Below are 18,806 nucleotides of genomic sequence, written 5' to 3'. Positions count from 1 at the left end.
CAGGTGCTGCCACCCTCTCTTGCCTCTTTTTCTGGCTCCTGAAACCTTGCTACCAGGTCCAGCCGTCACCCTAGTCTGCCCTGAGTGCTGGTTCTCACTCTCTGGAATGGGGTCAGAGATTCCTGGGGACAGGAGACAAGCTAGCTCATCTCTGCGTCCTCCCTGGAGCCCAGCCCGGCTGCTGCCTGCCCTAGCAGGTGGTCAGAGTGGTTCCGATTCTGAATCTCACCTCCTTCTCTCCCGGGGCCATTTTGGGCCAGTGTCTTCACTTTCTGGCCCACAGTTTCCTTATTTGTGGAATGCAGAGAACCGTAGTGCCCCACACAGAGATGAACCGAGGGTCGTGAGAGAGCACATATCAAGGAGGTCAGGTGTGAACAATTTTAGCAGCACACATTTGTCAGGGGTCTACCCTCGGCAAGGATGACGATACCTGCTGCGTGCATCCGCAACATGGAGAAGGTGTTGACTGCCTTCGAGGAGCTCACGGTTTTGTGGACACTTGCTCGGGTGACTTCAAATCAGTGAGCTCTGGTGAGGTAGGTAGAGGAGGCTGCCGAGCCTACATGTGGACCCAACGCAGTGCACTCTGGGAGTGGGGAGTGGCAGTTGCGGAGCCTGTGGAGGAAGCTAACTCAATGCATGCTGGGAGTAGAGGAGACTGTGGAGCCTGTGAAGGGGCCTAATGCAGTGCACGCTGGCAGTGGGTAGAGAAGCCTGTGGAGCCTGTGGGGGGACCTAACGCAGTGCATGCTGGGAAGGAGGTGGGGCTTCCCGGAGAAGGTATCGCAGCTGTGTCCTCAAGGGAGCAGAAATGTTGCTGTGCATTGAGCAAGGAATAAAAAGAAATCCGGTCCTCTGCAGTGAGTTCTGGAGTAAACGGGCAGTGAGGAGGTGGAGACTACAGATGTAGACAATAAGAGATGAGGCACCAGCTGGAGTGGATAGCGGTTAAAGAGAGGTGGCGGGGTGGGGAATGGTTTCCTGAGAATCCCAGGGGAAACACAGACCAGGGCCCTGGAGCTCTGCTTGCGCTAGTCCTGACTTTGTCTTGCAAGAAGCCTCTTTGCCTCTGAGTCTTGTTTTCTTCATCTTCAAAATAGGACTGTTCCAACTAGGGCAAGAGGTGTGAAAGCACCCTGTGAACTGTAAAAGATCATGCTCTTGTAGATAATAATAGCGGCTGGCACTGTGAGGTAAAGGATACCTCGAGGTTTACCTGGCGCTCCCGGAGCTTCGTAGACTCACACGACTCTGGACCTCCTGTAATCTGCTCCTGTGCTGCCACCTTCCGGCGAGTGTCTGCAATGGCAGCTCAAGTTCTCAAGTCCTTCCTGCAGCCCAGGAGGGAGATCCAGGGCACCTGAAGGCTCAGGTCCAAGCCGTCCTGGCGCTGACATGCCAGGCTCCAAGACAAGAGTGCAAATGAAGGGCCTGGATCCCTCTGCTTCACACCTCCTTGCCATTTTCAGCCTTACTACCAAGCTCCTCGCATATGCCCTGTAGAAATGCCCTCTGGCCATCTCACATGCCAGCAGCCAGGAAAGACCCAGAAAGCAGCTGGTGCCGGAATTCTGAATTCCAGGCACTCAGAGCATGGTCTGGAGAGGACCGTTGGCTCTAGAAGTCACCCCCGCCAACCCTGCCCCTGGCCCTGTGGAATCAGGCCTTCATCAAATACAAATTGGCACTTGCCGTCAGTACTTGCGATCTAGCTCTACAAGGATTAAATCATGTGCTGCTGCAGCTGCTGATTTTTAATACTCCTTGAAAGGAGTTTAGGGTGGAGAGCAGAAATTAGGAACTTTGTGCTCTGGGAAAAACTGGCAGAACGGGTCTTCAGATTTTTAAGATATTTTTAGGTGCTGATTTTATGAGCCCAATTCTTGTATCTCCTTTTGTCTAGAAAAGCACCAAAATCCTTCATGGTGACAGCTGCTCCTCGTGACTAGCAGAAACCTGCAAAAGATATGTGCTTGATTGCATGTACTCCCCCTTCACCAGAATCACATATATACTGATTTCCCCCTCTACTACTTTGGAGCAGTTTCTCAGCGCTATTTGAAATGTCTCCTTGGATATTGTCTTCATTTTGCTGCCAAATAAAACTTACCTTGCAACTCTCAAACACTGTGCTTTTTTTTTTTTTCAAGTTACATCTCTTAGGTGGGGGCATGACCTACAGTGAGCAACTCATCTGTTTTGCATGAGACTGTCGGGTTTTGTCCTGAAAATTCATGTCAGCAATGAATGGTTGGTCACCCTGTCATGGCCTGAGGGGGCCAAAACCTCTATATCACCACCCTGGGTCAGCCTGACCACCTGGGGGTCAGGGAACCAACTCGCCTCTAATGTGGTAGTGGCCTCCCTTCCCCCACTGGAGCCTTTCCTCCGCTCCTTCTCCAGCCCCAAGGCCTCTGCCCTAGACTCTAGGTTCATATACAGTCTATGGGTAAAGAGCCCCTTCCTCTTCCTCCCCCTCTCAAAGCTTCTGGGGCCTGGGGCCTTGTCTGTGAGGTCGGGCAGAGGAAAAATATTGGGTAGGGAGGGATTTCTGGAACAATTCCTTCATTGTACAAGGAAACCAAGGTCTGGAGGAGAAGAGCCTTGCCCCAGGTCCCTAAGAGAGACTTTCTGTTGGCCATTGGTGGCAACTCATTGCTCTTGTTAAGGGCACCCCAGCCCCATCCCTGGCTCTAAGGCTAGGACACACAGGTCCAGGCATAATCCCATAGTGATTGGCTCAACCTTGAGCTTGTGACCAAGTTAGTCCAATCAGAATAAAGACCTGGGTCTTTATTTTGCAACCAAGAGGAACTAGAACAGGAAACAGACATACTCCCCCAGTGCTCTGCTTAACCAAGACAGAGAGACAGCAAGTGCACAGAAGTTGGTAGCTATTTATTGCACTGAAAACACCAAGAATAAAACAGACACCCCTTCTTCCCCCCAACCCCACAATAGCAGAAAGTTTGAGCAGTGGTCATTCAAGTTCACAGCCACATATTTTAAAAAAGAACTGAAACAAACCCCCAAACAAATAGTAACAAAGATACCAGCACGGGGAGTCTGGCAAATACATCCCCTAAAGGGTCTCCCCTTGAAGGGAGACAGGAGACCAGGGGTCAGGATCAGCGCTTGCTGGGCGCACACACGGGAGAATGCTTTCCCGTGGATGTGTTGGCATGCCGGAGCCTAGGACTTGTCTTAGGTCTGGATTTTTTTGCATCTACAGGATGTTTGACTGTCTGGTGGTATTGGGCTCTGGGCCACTTTGTCTGCCAGTCTCCCTGCCTGCTGTCTCAGGATCACGCCATGCCCTGTGGTCCACACCAGCTGGCTGCACACCCACAGGCGTGGCCTTCGCAGTGGAGCCATCTCAATGTGGGGTAGGGACCAGCCTCCACTTCTCTGGCATCCAGAGAGGGGCACAGTGGACAGGAGGCGTGTCAGCAGATAAAAGGCAGGATGCTTGTGTCCTCCAGCTCAGCTCCCTCTGGTGGGGAACCGAGGGGTGAGCAGGGGAAGGACTTTCCCAAGGTCACACAGCAAGTCTGGTCAGAGCTGGGAGTGAAATCCTAATAACCCCCCAAACGTGGCTCTTTCCCCCGCAGTCCTCCGCTGATAAGCAGAAGACAGGCACAAAGATGGGGCTGAGGGCAGCTGGGGGAGAGCAGGGGGACTGGCCGGCCCAGAAAAGGACAGGAATCCAGCCAGTGACTCACCCTGTCGATTCTCATGGGTGTATTCGGGGTTCAGTCTTCACCCCAGTGTTCTGTCTGATCCCCCATCAGCCCTGTAACATAGGCTGGGCAGCAATATTAACCCTTTTAACAGAGGGAGAAACTGAGGCTGAAAAAAGGACCAGACTTTGCCTTGGTAATGGCAGCAATCCGTCACCTTTGGCTTGGGGATGGCTGTGGGAGCTGGCAGCTTGCAAGGGAGGCAGACAGTTTTGCTGCTGGGACACTGGGATCACTGGGCCTTACTGGGAAGCCCTCTGGACCTGGGACAGACCAAGTGCCTGCCCTGGGCCTCGGCAGCAGGGTCTCTGCCAAGGAGAAAGGCCAGTGATCAACCAGTTTGGAGACCAGGAGGGCTGGGTAGCCTCTCTCCTGACCTGCGGCCCCTGCCCAGCCTGCCTCACCTGTCCCGGGGGCAAGAGTGCAAGAGAATGGGCCCAGCAGACAGCTCATAATCAGGGAAAACTCAGGAAATACTGGGTCACATCCCATTAGTCCTGCTCCACTCAACACCCAGCATACCCCAGAGGTTTGGAGGGATCAGAGAGATTCCTCCAAATCTTTGGAGATGCGGCTCTTCCTCCCCTAAAATCCTCCAGAGGGGACAGTATCTCATGCTGGCAAAACACGGCCACACAGAGGCCAAAAGCACAGAGAGGCAGCAACATAATTCCGAGTCGGACACTGAGAATACAACCTCTATTTCTTTTTTTGTCCAAAACATGTAGATTGGTTTTGCTGAGTGTTATTTCTTCTTCTTTTTTTTTTATTTCAACATACTTACTGCATATAAAGTCATGCAAAGAAAACAGTGCAGACAGTAGATCCAGGTGGACGTGCCAAGGCATTCCACATCAGAGTCAATCCCAAGGGAAGAGGGAAAGAGAAAGGAAAAGAGAGATGCAAACCACAGCCGCAGCAGGAGGTGTGAAGAGGAGAACTCCCAGTGTTCTTTTTGGACCCGCATGAAGACACATGCTCGTGAACCCCCCAGAGATGGATGGGGGGGCGCTGAGGGTGGTGCACAGATGTAATGAAATCCTGGGCAGCATGGTAGAAAGGATCTCAGTTTGGGAGGCAAGCAAAATAAAGTCCAGATACTGCCACCCTGACAACCTCCCCCACTCTCTCTGCCCAGATTTGCTATTTCTTTATCAGCACTAACATCTGATGCTTCTCCAGCCCCCAAGGGAACGTGGGGACTGAAATGTCAGAGATCCTTCCCTGTCAGGCTGAGTCCACCTCAGCCCCAGATAACCCACAAGTGACAAAGTCCATCTCCGAGATGACAAAAAAAAAAAAAAAAAAAGACCTAGAACAGGAAAAAAAGAAAAACTACCCCTCAGCCCTCTTCCCACCTCCCTTCCCAACCCAAACCTTCTCACAATAATTTGAGAGGTCTAGTTATTACATAAATATCCATTAACGCGAAATCCACTTACGAAACACACAGAAGTTTGGCTATAAAAAGGCATGCGGTCCGAGTAGAAGCGATACCTAATGGTTGTTTTCTTTTGCCCTCGAAAAGCAATCAGATTCTCCCCTTCGGATATGATGAAGCTGGAATTCTCCAGGCCGGATGGATGGGTGGAATGGGCAGCTAGTGTTGGAAGTAAACATCGGCAGAAGGAAGAAAGGAAGAAGTGGGGGCACCCTGAGAGGATCGAGCCCCCCACACTGAGGGAGGAGGGTCGAGAACAAGAGGGCAGGACAGGATGGGAGAAGAGTTAGGACGGAGGTCTCAGGCAGCAGGCTCCTGACATCTTGCTCCTCTTTTGCCCTCCCCCATGGGGGAGGTTGGTGCAGGGGGCTGGCTGTTCTGCCCTTCCCCAAGGACCCAGAAGAGGGGAGATCAGGGAGGGGATTCTGGCGGATGCCACCTTCCTCCCGGCTCTGCCCCTCCTCCCCAGCCCCTGGGTGAACACACAGCTGGGACCTTGGCCTCTGGCTAAGGCAAGACCAGGCCAATAACAGCTGGGAGGGGGGTCCTCGGGGCCAGCACCCAGGGCACCTGGGCCTGAGGAAGCCCCACCCTGGCAGGGGACAGAGAGCAAGAGTGACAGGTGGAGACGGGGAGATGTGGCCATTTGCTCTGAAGTCGTGATGGCTTTGCGAGTGGACAGGTTTTCTTGACACAGGTATAAAGGTGATGGTGATAGTGGCGGTGGTGGGATGATGCAGTTGGGGGAATTCCAGCAAAATCCAAGTGGGAGAACCAGCAGCCACATTCCACGACAAAGAGTGGATCTCTGCGGTACAGCGCCTCCAGCCTGGTCCTTCAGCTGCAAGACACGGTTGACACAGTGGGTAACGTGGGTGCTTCTCAGGGCACCATGCCCACCTCCTTGGATGGAGTTCAAGTTGCCTCCCGTGGGTCCCACCCGCGGCTCTTCCCCCCACCCCCTGGGACCCACAGGCCTGGTCTCCTCCCAGTGGTCTTCCCACCTCTGGCTCAGGGCCCGTCCAGCAGCCAGGTTCCCCAGCGTGTACCACCTCCAGACCGACACCACCCCGTTCATTTAGATCGTCAGAAGGAGGGGCTCTTACTGCGGCAGGACGGAAGGCGCCCCGGATCTGTGGAAGTGGACGATCTGCCATTTGCCATCCCGGCGGTGCCAGACGCGGGTCTCTTCCGACTGGGCCGTGCGGGGGATGCCGCCGGCGTCCAGGTACTGCGTGATGCGGATGTAGGCGATGCAGGCCGACTCGTCACCCATCAGGTGGATGTGGGGGTTCAGGATGGTGGTGTGCACAGGCTTGCTGTTCCGGGACCACACTGCAGGCGGGGACGGGAGGGGGCGGAGGAGTTGTACCGGGGGGCCTCCGGTTCTCTTCCTTCCCTCCCCCACTTCTCAGCAACCGCTTCAGCAGAGCACCTCTGCCTGCCTCATTTCCAGAGGAGCGGGTCTCTGCGACAGGGCTCAGCTACCTGGGAGTCAGGGCACAGCTTGTAGATGACTAGATCAGACCCCAGGGGAGATACAGTGGACTTCAAGACAAGGTGAATTCTTCAAACGCAGGGGAATGGAATTGAGAATCATGATATCTCAGACATAACAGGTGAACGTAGTGTCAGGTGAGCTTAGACCAGAGTCTCAACCCAGATCCCTACAGAGGCCAGGAGAGTACAAAAACAAGGGGGCTGAACTGGGTATGAGATGCTAGATGACTACAGACCTTGTGTCTCGGGGTGAGGGGCCAGTAGGGAGTGGTGGAGACAGTGGCGAACAGGGCACCGTGTCCCTTTTGGGGAGGCGCCCTGTGGGCAGCTTCCTTGGCATTTGCTATGTAAGTGGGACTCATGTTGCCACACCTCATTTTTCAAGAGAATCTAGAAATCTGGATTTCTATGTCAATGCCTCAGTTTTAATGATGGCTTTCAAATTTAAAACATCATGCAGACTGTATGAAACATGTGTAGTCAGACACACCTTATGGGCACCTCATTAGCCACCTCTATTCTCAACGTATAGAATTATGGAAACTTGAAGAACATTAAAACTGTAGAATCTTGGAATTGTGGGGATGGTACTGGTGGCCATGGGATGTGGTCGTGGAGCTTTCCAGAGTTAGGGGGAAAGGCACAGCTCTTATAATCATGAGAGAACTGACAAAATCAGCCCTCTCTGTGTAATATGTGAGCCACAATTATTACTATCATCATCATCACCAGCTTGGTTTTAGGAACTCTCAATTTTTCTCAGCAAGACAGAAGACAAAACACAGGAAGACAGTCACCTCGGGAGGGGCTGGACAGGGGTCACTAGGATCTTGGGCTTCAGTGGAATCCTCGCAGCTTCCCTCAGTGTAGCCCAAACGTGCCCAAACCCCACAGGAGAGCTCATGCAAAATATAGATTGCCCAGCCCCGCCTTTGGAGATGCCAGTTCAGGAATCTGTCATATTAAAAAAGCTCCCTCCCCTCTCCCATCCTTTGATTCTGATGCCCAGCCAGGTTTGTGAGCCACTGATTACCTGAAAAATGTAAAAAAAAATTTTTCTTTTCACAACTTCAGAAAGCATCCAATAATATCTGCTCCTAAATATGATCCTCACATTATACCCAAGTTTTAGATAAATGACCCCAAATCACCGAGTCTTGGATATGTAGACTAAGAGGCTTTTATAATTCTGGGCTCTTGTATAGCAAGAATGAAGAGCTTTTGCATATAAGCTTTGGAATGACCTCAGAGATCAGAGGTCACCCTTTGGCCCTCCCACAAAATGCAAGGAGGCCTCTGTGAGCATCCTCAACAGCATTCAAGGCTGGAGGCTCTCAACACTGTTTAGTTCAATACATCCATTTAGCAGATCTGGAAACTGAGGTCCAGAGAAGCAACTGGACTTGTCCAAAGCTGGGCCAGTCTCTGAAAGAAATGCAGTAGAACCTAAAGAAGTCAGTCTCTACGTGGGACTGAATTAGGACAATCTAAAACAATCCCCAAAGGGATAGAATTTAGCACCGTTGAGGGCACTGGGCCTTACTTCTGTCTGCCAGGGCTGGGGTCCTGAGAGTCATTTGTAAAGCAATGGTCACCCTAATGTGGCATCTCTTGAATGGAAACTAGGCTCCCAACATCTACCCTCATGGACAGCACGGGAGAAAGGGCCAGGTCCTCCAGCAGGAAAAAGCAGCCAGGAGGGTGAGACTTGCACCAGGGCAGGCAGTTACCCTGTGTCTTGCTCTTTTCGATCCTTTGATGTGATCAAGTGTTCAAGCCCAGAGTCTGGGGAGCCAGTGTTATGATGGGACTCACTGCCAGAGTTTAGGTCAAGGGCTTACACAGCTTTCCGTGTCTCCTCCCCCTTTTGCATCCCTGAGTCTTAAAAGCCATCTCAGCCTGATCTCTGCTCTGTGGGGCTTGTGGTGTTCATTGTGGGGAACCAGCACCCCCCAGAGGATAGACCAGTAGAGAGGTGCCCCTGGTCATCAGCTAGGGAGCTCCAGGGTGAGCGGGACTGACTGTAGGGTCCAGCCACCTCTCTTCACACTCTACTTCTGTTGCTAGCCTTGGAAAAGCAGAGTTTGATTTGTCAAAGAAAATGTGAAGGAAGAACTTCCTTCTTCACAGCTTTTTGGGGATGCTCTTAAGCCCTTGTACTCTGCAAGATTCTGTTAGTCTGTGTGCATATAGGAGAGGAATGCCCAGCTCTGGTGCCCAGGTGAGGGGATAACACGGGGAAGGGAGGAGGCACTGGAGGCAGTCAGGACCAGGTTCTGTCACCAACAATCTGGGTCCTTTGGACAAGTCGCTTCCTCTCTCTGGACCTCAGTTTCCCCTCTGTACAATGAAGAGTTGGACTAGAGCCAACTTCAGTTGCTTAAGTACTACCTTTGTTATTACCATCTACCTATACTTACTTTATGGCAACCCACTCTAGTATTCTTGCCTGGAGAATCCCATAAACAGAGGGGCCTGGTGGGCTACAGTCCATGGGGTCGCAAAAAGTTGGACATGACTGAAGCAACTTAGCATGTGCACATACTTTATGAAAATATTTCCTTAAATCGATTCACTTTATTAATGTAGGTACATTTATTTTAAAAGACAACTTTCTACTTTCTAAAACAATCATTAATGAATAACCAGTCTTACAGAATACACTTTTAATAAGCCCAATGAAAATGAAATCAAATTATATAATCCTAGCTCCATGCTCTTTCCTGCAAGGCACCTGGGCCTGAGACCGCTCTCTTTTTGATAAAGAGGTGAGTTAGAAAGTCAGTAGGTATTTAAGAGAGACTGACATTACACTGAGCCTTTCCTCTTGGCAGAGCCAGATGTACTGTTAGAAAGGGACCAACTTGCTCACTGTGTGAACCAGCGCTGTTTCAATGGGTGCCCACAAGCACCGGATCCCAGAGCATTGCCTCAGTGCCTCCCTTCTGGGGGACCTTGGCCATGCCTCTTCTCAGGGCCTCCCTCTGGGTCCTAAGCTGCATGAGTCTAACCTGCATGTGCATTGGTTTATCCTTGTCTGACCCAAGGCCAAGGCGAGACAGACGCAGGCAGAAAGCGCCCTAGGTCAGGCCCAACCTCAGCCCCCTGACAGCCCCGGGGTGCAAAGCTGCCAGGGTCTCTCCTGCAAAGAGAGGCCTGGGAAGGACAGACATGCGGACAGAGACCTAGACAGACAGGCAGGGCACAGCAGTGTGAGCCTGGTCCCCCTTTCTCCCCCAAGAGTGCATTTCCATGCCCACTCATCAGGGCACCTGCAGGACAGCAACCTACATGCCAGTTCGCAACCAGCTGGTCAGCTGGGGTGGCCACAGGCATTTAGGTGACTGTAACTTGGGGGTGTGCCCCTGGGGGGGCTCCCTTATCTGTAGAAAGGGAATAAAGTTCTTCCCCAGGCTCTCCCAGGGTCATGGGCAGGCGAGAGCTGGGAGGGCTTGTCACACTGATCCAAGGTCCCCATCTGCAGCCACAGCAGTTGGAGGGACCAGGCTTAGGAGAGAGAACCAAGGCAGTACCAAGCCCTGTCCACACGGGCCCTTCCTCCTCACTGGCTCCTGAGCCGCCCCGGGGGCCCTGCCCGTCACCCTGCTGTGCCATCTGGCAGGACACCGAATAGAGCAGACAACAGGCAGCCCAGAGGGAAGGGATTGCTCACGGTTTTCAAAATAGAATCGATGGAAGTCCAAGCCCTCGACCAGGTTCCCCAGGGCCTCGGGTTCGAAGGCCGTCATCCCAGGGTCACACATTTTCCTGGGGGGAGGAAGTCAGAGGAAAGATGGGCTGGGGTGGCCTCTCGGGTGCCCCCTCTAATTCCAGGGGCCTGGACCCCAGGAAGGTGAGCCTGTGAAATCAAAAGTGACTGCACCCACCTCATAGGATCAATGAGGCTGCGGAGGGGACAGGGCTGGGACAGGGACAGTGTGGACGCTGCTGACTGGCAGGTGCTACTGGGAACTGGGAAGCCTGGGTCCAAACCATGGCTCTGCTGCTTACATGTCATGAGACCACCATGCCCCCTGCCCCCTAACATCTCTGAGCAAGAGGGCCATACCAAGATGCCAGCAGGGATAACTCAGCCTGTACACAACTCTCCAGATTACATCACACCCCCCACCTCAGGCAGCAGATTTGTCCAGAGGGGGCTCTCCTAATCTGTCTTCCTTGGGCAGGGGGACCTTTTCCTTCACTTTAAATTGGCTTCTGTTCACAGCAGGCGTGGCCCTGGAGGGGCGCGTTTTGCTGCATTAAATGAAGGCATCCTATTGTTGGCAGCAGCGTCCTCTGGGAGCCGCAGCTCCCTCTTCTGTGAGATGAGGAAAATAGCCGTCCAAGAAGCAGCGCCTGGGAGGAAGGAGCCGGGGCGTGGCTGAGCAGGCCCTCTGCTGTGTGTGTTTAGCTCAGTGCTCCCACTCACGTCTGCTTTCTGGGAGACCCTAATAGCCAGATGGAGGAAGGAGAAAACTGTCTCCCCCATCCCTAGGTCTCTGAGATCGTCTATGACACAACGTGGACCCCTGTGGCAATGACAGTGAAGCCAGGGACAGGAAGTACCCCAGGACAGACAAAGATCCCAGCCTGGGGAGGGACTGAAGATAATGATGGAGGGCCCAGCCTCATGTGAGCCGGAGCCGTGGTGAGTGCAGGGCGCCCTGCCCTTGTTCTGCCCTAACCGCTCTGTCTTCGTGATTCCAGACAACTCGCTTCTCCACTCAGAAACTCAGGTTCTCCTGACGGATTGGCCAGCGGGGTTGTTCTCACATCATGTGGGATTCCCAGGATCCTTCCAGATCCAGAGTCCTTTAAGTGGGGCCCTGAGCCCTGACCATCTGGAAGACTAAGCACCACCTCGCTCTCCCCAAGGAACCCCTCTGCAGGAGGTCTCTGGACCTCTGAAGAGACTCAGAAACCATCTGCTGCAGTTCCATTGTACATGCAGGGAAACAGGCTCGGTGAGACGAAGGGGCTTATCCAGGGTGACACAGAGTCAGACTCAGCACCACAGGCCCCAGAGGTCATAGCAAGGGGTCAAAACCTAGGCTACAGAGGAAGTGCTATCGCAGAGGTGGAAGACTCGGGGGGTCTGGGTCAACAGGAGACACCTCTCCTTCCCTCCCTCCCTGCAGCTGTGTCCCCAGAGTCACTCTCAGGCTCTCTCATCACTGACTTAATTCTTTCCAGGGCCAGAGGCAAAATCTGTTCAACAGTGCATTTCCGTGTTTTTATGCAACCCTCAGGGGCACACGTGCACACACACCCATGCACACCCCTTATGCACGCAGTCATAAACGTGCACGTTACACTCACGGGTACATGCGGCCTCCGTCTCACACCTGCACCTTCCAAGGTCCTTGTTTCTCCAGAGATAATCAGCAGATTGCTGGGGCTTTGTCACCCACTGCTGCTGAAACCCTCCCACGATCAGGATGCACCTGGCCTGCCCAGCCTTTGAGAAACAAACTTCAACTCCTGGGCATATAAGCAGTAACCAGGATCAGGCTGCCCAAGGAGCAAAGCCCACCCAGGTCATTCCTACTTCACCCAACAGGCAAGGGTCATTCTGCCCTTAGTTTGCAGCTTTTGTCCACCAAAAAGCATAGGTGGGGTCTTCAGACCCGGGCCTTGTCAGCCCTGGCCAAGACGTTGAGGCCTCAGCCCAGAATCCTGGCTCTCCTGGGGGCCCAGTGAGGTCCGCTCCTGGCCTGGACCAGCAAGGCTGAAGATGACCACCAGGGGGCGCTCCAGCCCAGTCTTTGTACACTGGTCGCTTCTCCAAGGGCTGGCCCAGGTGTGTAGCGAATGTGTCATACCATTTGTTTCATATCATGCTATTTTTGCGCACTCTGCCTTATCCCTGGATGGCTCAGAATTGTTTTTTGAGGTTCTTTTGCTCCCTGCCTGCTCACTGAAGTTTGGTTTCCTGCCTGCTCCTGCCCATCTGAGGTCAGAGGAAGTCCAGTGTAGCCCAGGCCCACATGGTCAGACTGAAGAAGGGCCTGCCTCCCTCCCCTCCTTCCCAGCTTATCTCCCGAGGAGGCCCATGTTGCATTGGAAGCCACCCCCTCTTCCCTTGGGGCAGGAAAAGAGTTTTGTTGGAATTCTTCCTAGACAACAAGATAGGAGCAGGAAGAGGAGCAGGACTGAGATATAGACAATTACTGTGAGCAAAAAACTTAATGAAAGCATAAAGTCAGAAGGCACACCAGACTGAATGAGTTCAGCCTGATTCACGGCACATGCAGTGTGAGTGAATGAGGGTCACAGACAAAGACCCCCCAGCATTAGCCATCAGCGCCCCCGATTCAGGCAGGACATGCAGGATGCACCCAGCCGACTCACGTGTAGGACTCAAAATCTCCATTGCTTATGGCTTCAATCAGCTGCTCTGTCACTTTTATGATCTCTTGTTTCCGCACTGGAAGGCAGGAGGGGACACAGATAATAGTGATCGTGACGGAGGTGTGGCGCCAGCCACCGGGTCCTGAGCCCTCGCCACGCACCAGCCCCCATCCTGAGGGCCTCACATTGTCTCAGCTGTCCTCACACTGCCCCTGGGTGTCATCACTCCCGGTTCGTGGAAGAAGAAACTGAGGCTCAGAAAGGTGGCAGGGTGTGAAAGTCCCCTCGACCACAAAGGGCAGAGCCTGTGTCTTAGTTGGCAGCCTCTGCTTCCAGACAGCGAGCATGGTTCTGGCTCTAGGTCTGATTTGAACCCAAGTCTTGACTCCAAAATACACCTTTTCCATCACCTTGTTTTGCCACCTGAATCCAAGCAAGGTTACCTGTGATGATCACCACCGGCAGCCAAAAACCAGAGGTTCCCCTGTGGTCCAAACCGGGGGCACTAAGGAAGGGCTTAGGGCTTATTTATCCCTTGGATCTGGGTGAGTTTTTATTCCATTTGCATACCTACAAGATTCAGGCATGAGCTTTCCAGAACTTTCCAGGCATAAGGAATCCCAGTTACTGACACCTGGCCTCCCCTGTCTGCCACTGAACCACAAACAGCTGCTGTCTTTCCGGTAGAGGAGTAGATATCAGTTTTCTTATTAGGTGTGTGACGTTCTGTGCCCTAGCTTTCCCATCTGTAAAATGGGGATGCTATCACCTCTTATACACTCAGTGCTGAACAAGCAGTGTAAAGAACCCAGGCTTCAGTATCAGCTAGCCTTCATCTGAATCCCAGCCTGGGTCGTTATCAGCTGCTCAGTCATGGGCCACAGGTTGTTTTCCCATCCATCATATGGAGACGATACTGCCCTCATCCCAGAGTTGTTATGACTACGGGATGAGATGCTATGCCTGAGACACTTGGATCAGAGCCTGGCGCACAGTAGGTACACACCTATATCCTCCCACATGCACTGTTGTATCTGCTCCTCACACCCTGGGGGTGGGGGTAGGCAAGGCCAGTTTCCTCCTATTTGATACATGAAGAGACCAAGCCTCAGCAATGAAGGAACTGGAGTCACATGTCCTGGCTTCCAGGAGGGCTGTCCTAGAAGCCTGACTCAGTTTCCTGGGTCCTCCTTCCCTTCTTCCCCAGGCTCAAGCTTGGCCTCAAACCTGGTCAGTGAGCTGGCTGCAGCCTCAGGTGAGATGGGGGACATACTGCCCGTCTCTCGGGCCGGGAGCGCGGGAAGGAGGCTGCTCCTGTCAGAGCCCTCGACCCGGCCTGCCCCTCTCCTTACCAACTGCAGGGGCCATCCTGGCCCACCTCACACGGGGAGCTCGCCTCAGGCCCAGAGGACACAGAATCACAGAGCACCCAAGCTGCAAGAACCTTGGCAACCGCAGACTCAGCCTCCTTATCCAGCTACTGGGCAAACAGAAGCCTGGTAAGAGGTGCGGCCCGCTCAAGGACACAGAACATCCCGGGTGTGCAGTCTGGCTTCCAGCGCAGGGCCTTTCCCAGAACCTGGGAGCTCCAACATGTTCCCTGTCACGTTGGGCCCATGGCCTGTCTCTTCCCCAACTCAAATATTTAATATGAGCACTGCAAAGGCTCACTGGCCCCTGGAGCACGCCTGGCTCCACAGACATTCCTTGCAGAGCGAGGGAGCGTGCCAGAGCCAAGCCTCGGAGCTTGAAGCCTCGCAACACAGCTTCCTATGCTGCTCACTCCCCGTTCAGAGATGAGCTGCAGCCACACTGGAGGCGACAGGTGAACTCGTCCGCTCTGGTGTCTGCAGCAACAAAGCCATCATCACTGTCTCCACCCCCCCGCACCCCCCCCCCCCACCACGTGCCCCTCAGGGCAGGGCCTGGTGCCCAGCACAGCTCTTGGCACGTGGTGAGTGCTCAGTAGACATAACCATCTTGGAAGTTACCATCTCCAGTGTCAGCCACCACAGTGAGCGACACAGTCTTTATCTCCTGGCTCCTCTAAGAATCACCAGGACTGGGAATGAGTGTCTTAGACCAGGAGCTCTGCCGGGTGACCCTGTCTTGCCTGGCACTGAGACAGGCAGCATGAATGAATGGGTAGATAAACCAAATCAGGGTCTGGGGCTGCTATCTTTGCCTTGTCCCCTGGAACTGCCCAAGTTGCCTAGTGGCCTCTGTCCCTTGGAGCCCAACAACCCAGTTTCCTGGTCAAGCTAGAGACTGAGGATGGAGAGAAACGCACTGCTATCAGGAGACACCTCATTCCAGCCGCTCCCACGTGGAATCACAGTGACCCTGCAGGGCAAATTCACAGGCTCCTGGCAGGCCCTGGGGCCCGAGCCACCCCCCTTGCTTTGTCTGCACGGCTTTACATGCCCTTCCCGCTTGACATTCCATGAGCTTCTGCTGAACACTCTGTCTCCTGTGGGCTGCTTCTCCCCAGAGTGTCAGAAAGACTAGCCAAGTGGTCAAGGGTACGGATTCTGGAGCCAGACCCCAGCTCTACTATTCAGTAACCATGTGCCCTTGGGCAAGCTATTTCCCCCTGCCTCAGTTTCCCATATGTATAAAGGAGCTACTAATAGTACTTACCTCATAGGGTGGTTCTGAGGGTTGAGTTAAGAATATATCAACGAAAATAACTAACACACATATGGTCCTCACTCAGAACCAGCTACTGTTCCAAGCCCTTTATATCAAGTCATTTATGTAAATAATGATGCATTATGTAAAAGTGTTGAGAGCAGTGCCCGATGCTCCATAACTGAAAGCTGTGATTATCCTCAGTGGAAAGCTCTGAATTGGAAGTTCCCCCTGAGGACAGCCTCTAGCCAGGCCGGGACGCTTCCCAGCAGCCTGATATGTGATGCTTCAGTTTTGTTTGAAGCTTTGGGGCTTGCAGCCTGCCTAGGAGGCCACCACACTGCTGGAGAGCATCTTCCATTTGCATATCCTTCTTTTACATTAAAATCTTCCCCTAAAAGCCACTTAGTTTCTGGGGCCCTTCACTGTGTACCTGATATCCCAGACTTTATGCCTTCCACCTGCCAGCCTTTTCTTCTCAGGGCTGAAAGCCTCCAGCATGTGGTTTGCAGGATCTCACTCAAGCTGTCTATCTACTCTTCTGGGGTACTTAGGCTATTAGATGCTTCTGTGAGTGTGAGCACACAGTCCTTGACGTAGCTTGAATATTGCAGAATTTCAGGCCTAGGGTAGCACTCCCCTCCCCAATTCTGGACACTATACCTCTATTAATGCAGCCCGAGACAATGCCTAACTTGGCCTTCAGCCACGTAGGACACCAAGTTTGCCAATGGTTAAAGCCTGGCAGGCGGGAATCTCCCTCGCTTCACTCTCTGAGACCAAAGATCTGGGACTCCGAAGCTCCTTAGATCTGGAGAAATTCACTCTTGCTCTGAGCCCCTCTCATGTCCTCAGCAGATCCACTGCTCTATGAAAGATTCCTCCAGCAGCTGCTCAGTAGCAACTCTGGCATTTTTAATCTTCTAGGCATTCACCCAGACAACCAAGAGTGTTCCCTCATAGCTGGGAAAGCTGAAGCCCCAGAGAGGTTAAGACACTCTCTCAAGGTCACACAGCACATGGTGGCTGAGATGAGATCAGCATTCCCGGCTGAAATTTCCCAGAATGTCTCTGCCCAGATTCGGAGGCAGCTCTTTGGAAAAGTTTTTAAGAAGCTGACCAGGAGAAGGAGGGCGGTGGGGAGGAAGCCTAGCAGAGTCCTGTGCAGCTCAGAGGGTGAGAGGCCTGTGTATTAGCCTGAGGGGCTCTGAAATATTCATGCCCCCTTCTTTGCTCAGGGGGAAATGTTCCCTGGAGGATGACATTTCTAATTAACTTTAATGTTAGGTCAGAATCCACCCTACCAGCTGCTATTCTCACTTAGTAAGAAGACTTAACAAATTAACACCAGAAAATGGTTCTCTGGAAATTTTTTCTGAGGCCTGAAGAACCTGGGGGAGGCACAGGGCTCCTCTCTCCTGCCAAACAGCAGGAGAAGCTCCTGGTTGGGCCAGCATCTTTTCCAGCAGACATGGCCCTTTACATGTATGGAAACTGAGGCAGGAAATGGGCTCCAAGTCCTACATTAATAACACTGACATGCCCTTTCTCTTCTCTGGGCTTCAGCCTCCCTCTTTTTATTTTATTTATTTATTTTTGGCCGTGCAATAGGCATGTGAGATCTTAGCTCCCCGACCAGAGATCCGATCTATGCCCCCTGCAATGGACGTGCGGAGTCTCAACCACTGGACCACCAGGGCAACTCATTCCTCCTCTCTTTAAAAGGGACATAAATGAACGAAAATTCAAGACGTCACAAATGTTCCCATCCTGATATCTCTAAAGCAGAGGATAATGATTGTAAATGTCAGGCCTTGGGGATACAACTCAGAGCCATTACTCCAGGTGGAAAATGTCTTTAACGGGTCTGCACATTGCACATTATGTTAATAGTGCATACAAACTTTACATTCTGTTTCAAACATTTCTCTGTCTGTTTAACATATAAATATTTGTCTTAAAATAATCTTTGAGTAAAACTGACGCTCCAGGAAAATGCCGTATGGCTTCCAGTCATTCAAACATAAGCTCCAGTTTGAAAGAAAAGAAGTTAAGATTTATTAAACAGTGACCATATTTCAAGCACTGTGTAAGCACTTTAGACACAGCCTCTTGTTTCATCTGCACAGCAGTCCTCTGAGCTTGGTGCTATTATCGTCATCTCTTTATAGTTAAGGAAACAGAGGCTCAGAAAGGTTCAGTAAGTTGCCTAAAGTTACCCAGCAAATAGACTCCCGTGAACAATCACAGGGCCTGTTTGCCTCCACAGACCGTGTCTGCTCTGAGACCAGGATTATGAGGCCACCACCAGCTCCTCAAAATACCCAGCGCCAACTCTTACCACTGGGACAGGGAGCCTCAAATATAGCAAATGTCTCAGAAACACCCTCTATTGCCCCACTACAAACCTATGGAATCAGAATCCACAAGAGCAGGGCCAGGAATATGGTTATAAATCATACTTGAGGGGCTGAGAATGCTGGCCTGATCCCAAAGAATTTTTCAAGATAATGCATTTTGAAGGCTGTCCCGAATGCCATGGTAGAAACTTGAATTGCTCTGGCACCAGGCAACGGTGATGGAGTGACCACCCCCCACCCCACCCCACTCCCAGCTGGGAATGTCCAGAGAAGAATACACACAGGGTGGGCCTAGTCTTCCAAACATCCTGGTGGAGTCAGGAGGCAGCCTCACAGGGTTTGTTGTGTTAAAACTGCCTTAAATCAGCCTGAATGGCAATGGTGCAGAATATGTATTACATAAGAAAATGCTCTTTTCCTCATGACTGTATTCTTTTAGAAGCAAGTCATCTAAACTCCTGAAAATATCTCGACTGGTACCACTGTGATCTCTCCAGGTTGGTGCTGTTTTTCTAGGTCTCAGAGACTGCCCAGGCATCTCAGATACATGCCCGAGTGTGAGAACCCCCAGCCTTGCTGGGTCTCCCTGTCTTGGGGCAATAAGGAGGGCCGGATACAGGCAAAACAGCAGGACATCACTGACTCATCCAAGGGCTTGCTGCGGATGTCAGCACCCCACCCTCCCCCCTCTAAGCTCCAAGCGCACTTGCCACCGGGCAAGGCCTCCCCAGCCAAGGTTACAGGGCAGGCCCTGAGGTGCACTGCCTGGGTTCATAT

At 52.4% G+C, this 18,806-nt stretch overlaps 1 protein-coding gene across 3 annotated transcripts in view; it reads right to left on the bottom strand.

The window, feature by feature from the left end:
• The window catches only part of CAMK2A (calcium/calmodulin dependent protein kinase II alpha), a 65,832-nt gene continuing 49,906 nt past the window's right edge, over positions 2,881-18,806 (bottom strand). For 2 of the 3 annotated variants that reach the window (XM_005683168.3, XM_005683169.3), the window contains 4 exons: positions 13,039-13,114; positions 10,358-10,452; positions 6,291-6,519; positions 2,881-6,025 (listed from right to left, as the gene is read on the bottom strand). In XM_005683168.3, the coding sequence (XP_005683225.1) occupies positions 6,022-6,025; positions 6,291-6,519; positions 10,358-10,452; positions 13,039-13,114 (404 nt within the window). In that variant the 3' untranslated portion in view covers positions 2,881-6,021. Of the gene's footprint in view, positions 6,026-6,286; positions 6,520-10,357; positions 10,453-13,038; positions 13,115-18,806 lie in introns of those variants that run through there. The other variant, XM_013965695.2, reaches the window with a different exon arrangement.

This window comes from Capra hircus, chromosome 7, assembly GCF_001704415.2.
Source record: "Capra hircus breed San Clemente chromosome 7, ASM170441v1, whole genome shotgun sequence".
NCBI classification, from domain to species: Eukaryota; Metazoa; Chordata; class Mammalia; order Artiodactyla; family Bovidae; genus Capra; species Capra hircus.
Note: the sequence above shows the minus strand (reverse complement) of the source record. Positions and strands in the feature narration are given on the sequence as shown.